Source organism: Parambassis ranga, chromosome 8, assembly GCF_900634625.1.
Source record: "Parambassis ranga chromosome 8, fParRan2.1, whole genome shotgun sequence".
NCBI classification, from domain to species: domain Eukaryota; kingdom Metazoa; phylum Chordata; class Actinopteri; family Ambassidae; genus Parambassis; species Parambassis ranga.
The window spans coordinates 1,906,647-1,919,836 of record NC_041029.1 but is presented as its reverse complement, the minus strand read 5'-3'; the positions used below and the strand labels follow the sequence as shown (position 1 = coordinate 1,919,836).

The 13,190-nt window shown below is 42.2% G+C and overlaps 1 protein-coding gene across 2 annotated transcripts; it reads right to left on the bottom strand.

The window, feature by feature from the left end:
- Positions 1–701: 701 nt before the first annotated feature.
- LOC114439321 (transcription factor MafG) lies at positions 702–12,881 on the bottom strand. 2 transcript variants are annotated; one of them, XM_028411177.1, is made up of 4 exons: positions 12,586–12,881; positions 12,012–12,101; positions 4,726–4,798; positions 702–4,657 (listed from the first exon to the last, which is right to left on the bottom strand). In XM_028411177.1, exons 3-4 carry the CDS (start codon positions 4,759–4,761, stop codon positions 4,205–4,207), a joined length of 489 nt encoding a protein of 162 aa, XP_028266978.1. In that variant the 5' UTR covers positions 4,762–4,798; positions 12,012–12,101; positions 12,586–12,881; the 3' UTR covers positions 702–4,204. The 2 variants fall into 2 exon arrangements, with proteins under 2 accessions (XP_028266978.1, XP_028266979.1); XM_028411178.1 differs by lacking the exon at positions 12,012–12,101.
- Between the last annotated feature and the right edge of the window lie 309 nt (positions 12,882–13,190).

Below are 13,190 nucleotides of genomic sequence, written 5' to 3'. Positions count from 1 at the left end.
TGCAGAAGTGGGTGAAGATGAAGAATGCTGTCCTAGATTTGCAACCAATTCGCCTTAACCCAACTCACCAAATTAATCAAGTCTTCAGAGGCCATCCGGGTGTCTGGGGCTGGCATCCAAAGACAGAGGGGTCGGATTTAAGGAACAGGTGACACAGACCGGTAGGAGCCTCAGGCTTTTAAGAAAAGGGTGAAATAGGAGCAATTAAGCATGCCCTAAAGGGCGGACTGTTAAGATGTAGCTTGTCTTTAACCATCAGTCTGCATGTTCTCTGATTAAACCGCTGCAGAGAAGACTGATGTTTGATGAGGTGCACTGAGAGGGGGGGTTCAGGAGCTCCATAGGGGGCAGAGATGACTAACTCACTACTTCCCCTAATCTAGGACAAGCACACCTAGACATCCTTCATGACTCTAATGTTTTACTCGTGTCGGGCCAAAAATATGTCCACCGAGGTTAGCCGAAGTGGGTCACCCAACAGCTTTTTTTGGATCACAGAAAAAGAAATTGTGCCATCTAAATGATCGCTGTCTTCTAAAACCCACCCTGGATGGCGAAACGCCTTCCCCACCAGTTTATTTCTGCAAGTATCAAACTAGGTCAATGACACCACAGAATATGACAAAACCCAGTTAGAGCAGTGCTTACATGCATACAGTGACAGAGTAGTGGCTCTTTTTCAAAACATTTTATTGGTCTTATAGAAAATAAACTAAGCTGTATCAACAAACATACAATATATACATTAATAACTTAGACACTTCAGAGTCACGTTTAAATCCACATTGTTACTGTATATATGAATACATCATACTTATCTACAGATTGCAAAAAGTACAATAATTTAATTTATAAATAGTTAGAATGAACTATTTTCATACAAAGTACTGCTATATTTTATTACAACCCATTCAGAAAAATAACAAAACAGGTGGCTTCAGTCAGAAATGTGCACCCTTTAAAATACAGACCCACTCCATAGATGAAAGGAAAAACACCTTCACAGTCACCTGTTACAAAGCAGAAGCTATTAAATTCCACTGCCACAGAAGTGCTATTGATCCTCTTTAACATGTTGCTTGTTTAAAAGAAAGCAGAAGAATCACAAATGAAATCTGTAGTACAAATTACAGTGTTAAGATCCATTCCAAATAAACACTGAACACATAAGGACAACAGAAATGATGTGGATAAGGCTACAGCAAACAAGCAGTACTGGCGTAGCAGCAGAGGAAACAGGCATGTGCGCGCCCACACACACTCTCTCTCTCACACACACTCACACAAAAGGGAAATACAAGATATTGCAAGTGACATTTTGGAGAGCATCTACTGTAGCATCCACTTTGCACTTTATGCACAAACATCTAACATCATAACAGCAGGAAGTTTCAGTCAGAATCAGTAACTGAGTAAGGCTTGAGTTTAACTGTCCCATGACTCCTTTCAAACATGGACCACACAATATAAACCAAGGGTGAGAGAACAAAACAAATCCACAAACAACTAAAAGAAACACAAAACACAGAAAAAGCCAGTTATTAAATAACAGACCATAGTTAAGTTTAACAATATCGATTACTCTTACATATACTCTTTCACACCTTTCCACTGAGTTGCATATTAAGGATCACTTTTTCACAATGATTAATATCTACTGTCACTACAAACTATACACCTGTATGTCTGAGAAAGAACCATTTCTAGAAGATTGAGAGATTGGTCAACAGTGCCACTCAAACACCTTAAAGACACGTCACATCAAAAAGAGTCACTCCACAAGACTGCCACAGCAATAAGGATGCCACATCTATTCTGGGCTATGTCAAGAGTCAGATATATATTTTCCCACGGTTTACCTGTCAACGCAGATGGCTGAGCATGGGACAAAATGAGGCTAGGATGCCTGCACACAACATGAGTACAAGCAGCACCCAGGTCAGACCTGGGGTTCTGACTAACACCTTGTCTAACACGATCAGACCTACAAACACGGTGAGGTCTGGATGAAGTGCATTCTGTTAACGTCATTAACAGCTACTTTCACCTTGAGGTGCACAACTGTTTCAGTGTTAAATTGCTTTTAGGGACCAGGAGAGTGATGCAACACTTGGCGCAGCAGTGCTGCTGGCAGCTGTTCTGTAATTCTACATAGTCGTGCTGTGTCTCTTTCTGAGGTGTGTTGAAGCCCTTTATGAAAAAACAAAAACAGAGCTGCTACCCCTGCCTGCTCGCTTCTTGTTGACTAGTATGGTTAGTTCATTTGCAGTGATCTGTTTTGTCCTGAGCAAAACAAGCAGGAGCTTAGTGCATACAAAGCCTCAGCCAAACACTTGATGTTAAATCTGACAACATTTCCAAGAGTTGTTCTGCATCACATGGTGGTTACACTTTGAGGTTCATGGATGTTACAGCCAGTAGAAGGATTTGTGTAGGTTCAAAAACAAAACTAAAGATTAAGATGATCAATTCATGAGAAATAAACTGCTTCAGTAATTTCATTTTAACCTCATTTTATCTATATTAAGATTGCAAATTTTGCATTATTATGGGCACGACCACTTCGAGGGACAGGCGGGTGCCGATTGACCGAGCAGACTTCCCAGTTCCGTGACTGCACGCTTCCAGCTCAGCTACACTCACGCTGCACCTCCTCGCCTGTATAAGGAGTTGGTGCACCATGATGCCTACAAGGATCGAACACATACATTCCGGATAGACACTGGCTTTCATTACTTGCAGTGTGAGGGGATGTAGTCAGCTTTTGGTGTTGGTGTGGTGTGTCTTTTGAATAAACGTCATGTCTCTACATTCTGTCCTCCCTGGCTCAGTGCAGTAAAGTTTAAAATGAATATGATTTGTAACTAACACCAAGGAAGCAGAGGATATCACAGATGCCAATACACAAAGACAACTGACCTTGTTTACACCATCTAGTTTAGCTCTACAGGTTTGATTTAAATAGCACAGCATTGACATCTATACAGTGAACAACACTGCCAACTTGTCACTTACACATCACATCACGCGCTACCCCACAGTACGCGCCTAGTCACTAGAAAAAAGCTATCAGACTTCAATAGTAAGCCACTTTTGGTACAATTGCAAAAAAGATGTCACAGACTTTTTTTTAGATTTTCTTTTCTGTATTTCTAGAAACAATGGAAGATAGGCTACCTAGTAATAAAAACCAAAAAGTCAACATTAGACAAAGTTTTCTACACTTTTCAAACTCAAACAGTAAAGCTTGTAAAGTTGTTTTCCTTTTGGAAATATCTGATGACATTGTTTACAATTACAAAAATGCAATATATATCTTATCAACAAAACATTATTTTCTCTATGAGCAAAAACGATGATTGAAAATAGTTGTGGATTCTGCCATCCGAGCAAAACATGAGGATATGACTGGAATAACATTCAGGTTTTCAGATATTGAAGAAGAGTCTTGACATACTGGAATGGCATCAGCTCTGAACAGTTAAGGACTGCAGATCAGTTCTACTTCACCATAAATATGCGAGACCTCTTTGTATCTTCAGTGCATACATATATTATTGCATCGACCATATTCATACTGAAAAGCATGTTTCCCTAAGTCTGCCCATATGAACATAAACAGAAATGAATGCTAGTTTGAAAGCATTTTTTCATGCTCATTCTCTTGGCAGACAACCCACAAAATCACAGAGTGGACTAATTTACTAATTTGGGGTTTGTCCAAATTGTTGTGAAGATCTGTAGCATTAAGAGAGTGTATGACCATGTGTTCTTATTTAAGTCAGTGCATTATAACAAGCATGATGGGAATATGTGCTGGTTCGTTCATCAATGTATGAGGAATCCCAGCTATAATTATTTTACTGTTGTATCTGTGAGACACGTTGTTTTTATGTATACTGCGTTATCAAAATTACAAGCAAACCGTCTGAGTTTCAGGTCACGCAGTAATGCCCCTAGTTCACTTTTAAAATCAAGTATTTCAATATTGCTAAAGCTACATTTCAGAACCAACTGTGAGGTCCTACATCACTGTGTCTTTCTGGCACAGGTGTGTACAAGTACAGTCACACTACAATGATGAATCTGAGGAGCATATTGATAGTGCTAATAGTAAAACGAGACCTCACACAGTATCCCATTCCAGGTTACAATGCACTGACTTGTTAGTTGATGAAAAAACCTCCCCCTTCCCTGTCTGCTACTACGACCTGGCCTCTGTTTTGGATTTAACGATGGTGATGACACTAGTAGCAGCTACTTTACCAGGGATGAGTGGGCCCATGACAGAGGCCATAGGTCCCCTTGCTGAGGTGACAGGGTTGCGGGCCACAGTCCTTGCAAAGCTCTGGAGGGCCTCATACTTTGAACGCAGAGCATCCAGCTCCACCTTCATGCTGGCATTCTCTGTGGCCAGCTTGTCCACTTCTTGCTGCAGCTGAGCCTTTTGTTTTTCCAGTTCTTCTTTCTGGGTGACACGCTTGACACGGCAACTTGCAGCGTAGCCCCGGTTCTTAAGGGTGCGTCGCCGCTGCTTCAGCTGCAGGATTTCCTCCTTTGAAAGCCCCCGTAAATGCTGGTTTAGTTCCCGCACTGACATCGTGACCAGCTCATCATCTGTCAGGCTGGTGCCATTTTCCCCAGGTTCCCGCTTCACCTGCAGATGATGATTAGTTAGTGCTGGTGCATCATATAGTCTTCAGTCTTTTTTATTACAGTTTTTACCTTCAAGGCCTTGTTTCCTTTGTTTGTGGTAGTCATGCCACAAAAACAGCGTCAACCTGTACTGCTGGTTGGTCTGTGAAAAGAAATGACCAATAATGCATGATACACAGCACCAGGCAATAAATTGAAAAAACATTTGTACTAATTATATTTTCTCACAAAAGCAATCCAAAAAAAAAGTGGGTCAATGACACTTACTGCGGATTTACAGCGGCCACATAACATAATTGTAGTGACTGCTGTGAACCACTTCCATTTTAGTCAATGAGAGTATTACAGACACATAGCAGCATGTTTCAGAAGCGTAGCTACACGTTGCTCTGAGATACATGCTGGTTCTATTTTGGAGCTCTGTCAATTTGCACCAACCAGACCGACCAGACAGGAAGTCAGGCACCGGAACACCAGAGAGCATCCGGTAGATTTTCACTCTCCCTCATTTAACATTACAACTGATGGAGACACACATGTACGAGGAAAGGTTCACTTCATATGATATAACATGCTTTTATATGGAAAAATGCAGCAACTGTTTCAGAGTGGAGGGTGAGAAGCTGCTCTGTGTGTATATGTGTTGATGGAGACAGAGGGCTCAGCAACATACTCATACTCATACTCCCAGCCTCATACATGTAGCACGGATGTTGCCATCAGGTAAACATGCAGATAACTACCTGCTTTTTTAATCTTGCAACATACGCACGGATACACTATGCTTCAGAAACGCGTCTGGTGCGAATTGTTGCGCTGAAGATGCAACAAAAACACGCCGCTTACGTTACACGGTTGCTGTAAATCTGGGGTTAGAACACATAGCTGTCACTATAAACAGATAAATAACTACAACATAATTCTGGTTAAGTAGGTCCAGGTTGTACAATTTAGTGGTAAGTTCTTTAAATATCTCAAGCTTGAAAAAGGATTCCATTTGGCTGGCTGCAGTTTACATCATTTCATTATTTCTTGGAAAAAGAATTCACTTCTGTCAAGTATAGCTTCTTGGAACTAATACAGACTTGTGCCCTTCCACCCTAATTTAAAATAGTTCCACAAGGGGACACAAGGCAGGCTTTCATTTACTGTTCAAGTGCTCCAGTCTAGACAGCCACACCTGTCTAGAATTGGCTGGAATCCAACTGTAATCCCATAAATCAATGAAGGCAGGATACACTATAACTACAGAAGAGGCCTGACAAACTGCAGAATAAGACGGCTGGAGTACTACAGGAACAAAAAGAAATGCATCTGAAGTGAAAAAACATAACCTGCTGGTGTCAAGATATACACAGGGTCAGGTGTTTTTCCCAGGATAGATATGCACAGATGAGGATATACAGTTCAGGCCTTGGGTACTTTACACTACATACAATAAATGCTGTGTCAGCAACACGGTCAGCCCAGATAGCCCACTAGCCATACTTAGCAAGCAGATTCGCACAGCCCAGCAACGTGTTTCTAATGAGCTCATAAACATGTGAACACACAGTAAAGACTATAACAGGAATACAATAAGTGTCCAAGACTTATATATTGTGTAGAGGTAAGTGGTCCTATAGGGGTTGAAGAAGCACATCAGCAATCCTATGATACACTGAGTAGAAGGAACTCTGAGGTAAGAGGAGTTGATCAGGATGCTGGACAGATTCTCCAGCATCCTCCTCTCAGCCACTGAGTCTAGAGGGCAGCCCAGGACAGACTTCACCCTGTTTATCCTATTGTTCAGTTTCTTTTCCCTCCCTCTCTGTGATTTTACCACTCCACCATAAAAGTTGCTGATGCAACCATAGTGTCATAAAACATCTTCAGTAGTATCCTGCACACAGCAAAAGACCTGTGTCTCCTCAGCAGGCAGTGGAGACGTTGTCCCTCCTTGGAAAGAAAACTAGTGAAGTCTGTGAATTAACATATCAAATACTCAGGCCTTTGAAATATGATTTTTCTTTGCAATTTATGCATAAAATGTCTGTGTGTGTAGTCTATAGTCTGTAGTCTATCTCTCTGCAGAATGATTACCTAAATTGCGCTGTCACCGAGGCTGGGACATATCAGCAGTTTAGACATGCTTTCTCTTTCCTTTCAGAAATTCCTTGGGCCACTCAAACAGCTATGTTTCTCTGTGCAGCAGATGCATTTGTAAAAAGATAATGGCAGACTGTGCATTTTTTTACTATAAAAGGATGTCTACTAGTAAAACCTACCTTTGACTGGCCTTTGTGGTAACTCTTTTCCAGTAAGCATTTGGAGCACAGATGCAAAGCATAATTGGATAATGGGCTGCCTGATGATGCACAGATAATGAACAAATAGACAGCAGAGTGCTACACTAATAGCTACTATGGTAAAAGCAAAAATCGCTTGTGTCTTAATATTTCATACATTTATATATTAGACCAAACATTGTTCAAAAACCAGTAGGTTTCTTGAAAACGGACAGAGGTGGCACTCTACGCAGGTTGAGGGGGGGTGTTTTGTCATACATCTGTGCAGGGTAATATAGTAGGCAAGACTTGGCCCACCTAAGGCTTACGGTAAGACACTGTGAAAAAACTGTACCCAGGCTGAAAGCCTCCAACACAGGCTGCTGCCAACAGACTGCTTCCAATGACAGGGCATGGCAGAGCAACACAGACAAGGTCCAATGCACAGCTGCTCCCTTCCACTATCAGGCATGTCATAACTCTCAGACACAAAGAAAGGCAAAGAAAGGAAATATCTACAATTTACTATAAGGGAACAGACATTTCTCAATTTTTAAAATTCCTTTACACTCTATTGTAAATCATCAAGGATTTTCTGTGTGTCAAGCAAAGGGAGAAAGATGTGCTTACAGTACAGTACTGAAGGAACGGAACAAGTGCAGGGACACAGACGTCTTTATGCTTACTGAATTTTTATGAATCGCCTAGGAACGCTGACAAATCAGAGCTGATTGCTTGTGGAGGAGAGACATCACACCCACGGGAAAAACAGAAAGCGCTGAGTGTGGACACGCAGACACAGGGATTTGTGAGAGATGGACAGGATGGGGGGATGAGATGAGAAGAAAGAGTGAGACGGAAAACAGCCTTTTTGAAAAATGCATAGTAGCCACATTTAGAAGAACATGTATAGAGAAAATATACTGATCTCAGCAAGGACCAAACCAAGGTGCCAATTAGTAAGTTGTGAAGTTGAACTAACACAAAAAGAGCAAACCAGCCAACCTTAAAAAGCTGTTTTCATTCAGCTAAATCTACAGAGAGAGGTTCAGCTTAGCTACTGGAGAATTTGAAGGAAGGGGCTGATTGGAGAATGCTGATGTGACATGATAGGTTTGGCTTTGAGCCTGGGGCATGCTGTAATGATCTCATCCCATCTACAGGATCCCTCCAGGGGGCAAGGATGGACACCATTTGCTAGGGGACTCTTTGTTATAGGGGAACTGAGACTACAGCTTCCACGCAGTGCAACCGCCTGATGAATATTTAACACCGTCTTTCCTGCCTTAGGTGGGGTGGGAGATGGGGCGGGGTGGGAGGCTGAATAAAGATGCTCAGAAGGTGATTCTTCAAGGGTACATCCAAGGCTCTTCCATCACCGATTCTCAAAATGGCGGTAGACTGATGAGGGGGAGGGGGTGGATTTGTTGTGCTAGAGATGGCATGACTGGTGGTTCGGGGCTGCAGGGAGGACCAGCTCCACTTGACTTGACAGCAGCGTAACAAGATTATCAGGGCCATACGAGAGCCCCCCCACCCCCACAGCCAGCCTTAGAATTCAGATTTTAACAGTGTCTGCTCCCTGAATATCAAACATGTGGCTGCAAAGGACTAAAAGGCTTGAAGGTTTGCTGATGCAGGGCAGTGGATTGCACATCCCATAATGTGTCATGGACAAATGTGTCCACACAGATTATCAAACCCCACCAGGCACACAGAAATTTGCCATGACCAATTCTTAAAAAGAAGTGCTCAAGCACTTGGCACTGGTAGCTTGCTAATGAAGTGAACAAGACTGGAGACAGAGGTGCATGCTGATGAAAGCATCCAACAAAAACAAATCACCGTGGTATATTATACTGCATACTGAACAATACAGTAAACAATAGACACACACAAGGCACATAGTTTGTTCACTTGCTCTCGAGATTCTTAATCCAACATTTTCACTCTGGATGCAATTACCATCCTTCCACTACTTTAATCTATCCCTCAAGCTGGAAAGATCAATTAAATATTCAGACCCAATCATTTCCCCTTATCAGGTAAGATAAGTCAATTATTCACACGCTGCATGCGACTGCTGCCATTTAATTACAAATTAAAAATCCGACTGCTAAATAGCTGTGGAGGAGATACTGGAAGAGTGTGTGTGCGCCTGCGTTAGACAGAGGTGTGATGTAAAGAGGGGAGAGAAGCTACTAACTACTAAGTATTAGAGTGACAGGAAGAGGTAGAGGGGATTGTTCCACAGCTTTCACAGAAAAATGCTACATGCTTGTTGTAGAGGGACAAATGAGGCAGTCATGTTTGAACATTTGTATCTTGAACTACTGAAATAACTAACCTCTGGAGAACCTATTGATGTTGTTCTGGCCCCCCGCTCAATAAAGTGTCATGCTGTATAAGGCACAGATATAAAAACTGTTCTAAGTTTAATTTTTACCAGCTCTTGTTTTAGATTGTTGTTTTAGATTGATTTCACTCTGTTTGGTTGTGGCTGTCATTAAAAAAACCATCAACAATAGTTTTAGAATAAACACAACAGAACAGAAAGGCTAACAATGAATATTCCAATTATGAACCTGGGCCAGTAGCTTTATTAGCTTGCATGCTCCTAATTTTACAAAGCACTGCATTCTAACAGTGACTAGCAAGGTGATAAAATGGTATGTAATTCAACAAATCACTTCAACTAATGAATAAATATCTATACAATCACAAAAGCAGTATCTGCCTTTCAGCAGCAACATTAACGTGATCCCATAAACTAACTATTTATAAATAATAAATATTTGAAAGAAAACATATTAGATCATTTATAATAGATTTCTCATTTCTCAACCTTAAACAAAAACATTTCTTTGTAAATTATGTCAAACAACAACAATATATGTTGTTTCGCCATGTGACATCCATTTGTTATTTTGTTAAATAAGACATAATAATTTAAAGTTCCCTGGTATAAGATGGAAAGATAGATAGACAGACTTTAACCAGTAGGACAAGACAAGATACTGGCCCTCTAGTAACTGCCTGGAGCAGCTGCCAGAACAGAGATACTTCAGCATTGCACTGGCTGCACATCAGGACCTTTGCTACACTGGCTGAATACATATGAAGTGCATAATGACCCAACAATACTGACACACAGACTTCACACCAGCTGGACTAAGCAAAGAAAATCCAACACGATGTAATGCTTTATGCACTCAGCACACTTAACAATATACTGTATATATAAAAAGATGAATGTGACATGTTGTGTTTCCTGTGAAGAAAGTTCTTTTTTTATTAATAACACTACAGCCACTGTCTGGAAACAAACTTCTTATTGATCTAACAGTTAAAGGATTTAATCAGATAAACGGCATTAATGTGAACAACGCCATATTAACATTATTTTTTGTCAAAAACAGGGGACCCTTTGCTGAATATGTAACACAGGTGCTTCAGCAAAATAAATAACAACTAGCCTCAGTATCTTCAAGCTCCTTAGAACAATTAGGACAAACGGAACAAAGTGAGAGCAGTCTAGCTATGTCTCCTTACACTCTGGAAAACAAATGATGTACACTGACACAGAGCGATGGAGATTGATGTTGACTTACCTTCTACACACCTTGGAGTATCATCACATCTCTTGTTAGTGTCAGTTTACAATTGATGTGTTCTGCATGTACATTTAACTAAGACACAAATAGGTTACATACCAAACAGCAGCCATCTTATCTCTACACTCCGCTCACCATGTTCTGTGTGAAACTGATAAATCTACACACAGCAGGATAGAATAGAACGAAACAATAAACGTATGAATAAGGAGCTTGAAAGTCTGTGGACCCCTCAGAATGTTCCATATTTCTGTAAAATGATCCAAAACATCAGCAGATTTTCAGTCCTGAAAGTAGACCCAACCACTGATCTCCAAATCTAATTACCATACCAAACAAAAAGAATTTAAACAAAACGCTGCCGTCTTGGCGGAAGTATTAGCATGAGAAGCGGAGCAGGGATATTTCAATGCTACCAAAACACTTGCAAGACGTTTCATCAGATCCCCCTACTCTTGTAAGGGGGAGTATCTTTTTTCTCCTGCATGCTGGTTTACTTCCATTGGTGACCACCCTGTCTGCCGTCATGCCTTATGTTCTACATGTCATCGTCTACCCTCGACACCCAGTGGGGACACCACTGGGAACAAGTTGTGCATTCCGTTTCAGTTCACCTGTGTTGTATGCAGCCTTATTTCATCTTTGCCTCCATGAATTCGGTGTCAAATCTAACAAGTGATCTCCACTACATCTTCCAGCCCCACTCAGCCCTTATATGGCCCATCATCTACAGACAAAGGCAGAGATGGGATACACTAAAACACACTCCCCTGTTCACATGAACTGAGATGATGAAATAAGTTGAATATCTGTGCAAGAATGGGTCCATTCTGTCAAAAGTGCACACACAGAAAATTCCACACAGATGAATAATACCATGATTATATTAAATGAGTCAATGAAATATGTAGCCACGTTGATTATTATTATTAGATCATCTGCCATCATGCATTGATCAAACAGCTAAGTCACTGACACCTGAATGCAGCCTACATCATCACAGCACCGCAATAAACAGCTCGTTCTCAGCTGAGAATCAGATGAGGCATAAACGCATGTTGCTCATCACTTGATGCTCGTAGCTTGATGAGTGACTTGCTGCAGCGATCGACACCATTTCGATCCACCTCTTAATACCAGCCATGGTGATACACATCGACCGTTCTGCACAAAGCAGACCTTTGTCCGGTGGTGCCATATTACGGGGTGGATCTTTGAACGTTTAAATGCATCATTGTGATGATTCAGCATGGTGAAAAACACCGCTGCTTCTGTGCTGACTGTCATTAACATACTGTGAAACCTGCTGGATCCGACTGTCATTGTTATGATTTAAGCTGAAATACATTGACACCTCATGGTAACATTTCCTGGAGGACGAAGCCACGTATGTTTTAAAGCTGCACTGAAGGACAGAACAAAGCAAACATCTGTCGTTTCCAATCCTGTAATGTAAGAGAACGTCGGCACCAACCTTCCGATAAACCGCCGGCTCGGTCCGCTGGCTCCGTTTCCACAGGGAGGTGATGAAGCAGCAGGTTCGCACAGCGAGGAGCATGAAGCGCTGTGGACAAACAGGTTACAAATCACGACCTGCACGGGTTACATGTTGTGACATTCCACGACTCGAACCCTCAGCGCTGGTGGAAAACAACTCCCCGCCCACAAAGCAGCCAGGGAGGAAAGCCCCGTGCTGAGCCCTGCTACTACGACAGGACCCACACAGCGCCGAAGGACGTGCCGGCCCAGAGCTCCCACCACTGCTGCAGGAAATGTGAATGACTCCAGAACTTCTGCTGTTTACAAAAACCCGCTGACGTCTCAAAACAATATAGTTCAACTATTGCCACCTCACAGCGGCCGAGGCGTACAGGAACAACCGTCCGTATATGATAACAGTCTCGGGAAGTGTGTACAGCCTCTTTACTTCCAGAACTTCCACACAAATATCGCTAAATGTAAAGGAGCTAGCTATAGCTAACGTAACCAGCTAGCTGCGGCCAGCCCGTCAGCGGCGAGGGGGAGCGTGCACACGTCCACGGACCCACCTGACCACAAAGGAGGACTTCAGCTCCAGAACACAGAAGGAGCCCGGTAAACAGCCCGGTCAGCCCGGTAAACAGCCCGGTCAGCCCGGTAAACAGCCCGGTCAGCCCGGTAAACAGCCCGGTCAGCAGCCCGGTCAGCCCGGTAAACAGCCCGGTCAGCAGCCCGGTAAACAGCCCGGTAAACAGCCCGGTCAGCCCGGTCAGCAGCCCGGTAAACAGCCCGGTAAACAGCCCGGTCAGCCCGGTAAACAGCCCGGTAAACAGCCAGCTCGTGCTCTCCTTGTTGATTCCTTTCTCTTGAGACGACACCTGACGTCATCGTGTTTGGTCACGTGCCTTCATTCATGAAACATCTTTTTTTGGCACATGGAAAAAAAAAATCTACATTTATCGACGATTACGTGTTTATATCTAATAAAACAACTCCAGACCACACAGGGTTATTGATTAATGACAATCATGAGGCTGCTTATCACTGCAGAGCAATCACACTCTAAATATGTAGTAGCACTACATATCATCTCTTATATTGTAAATATATGTTGTAAATATTGCCTGAAAAATTATGGGTCATGCAATACTTTGGATTTCTTCCACCCACATGT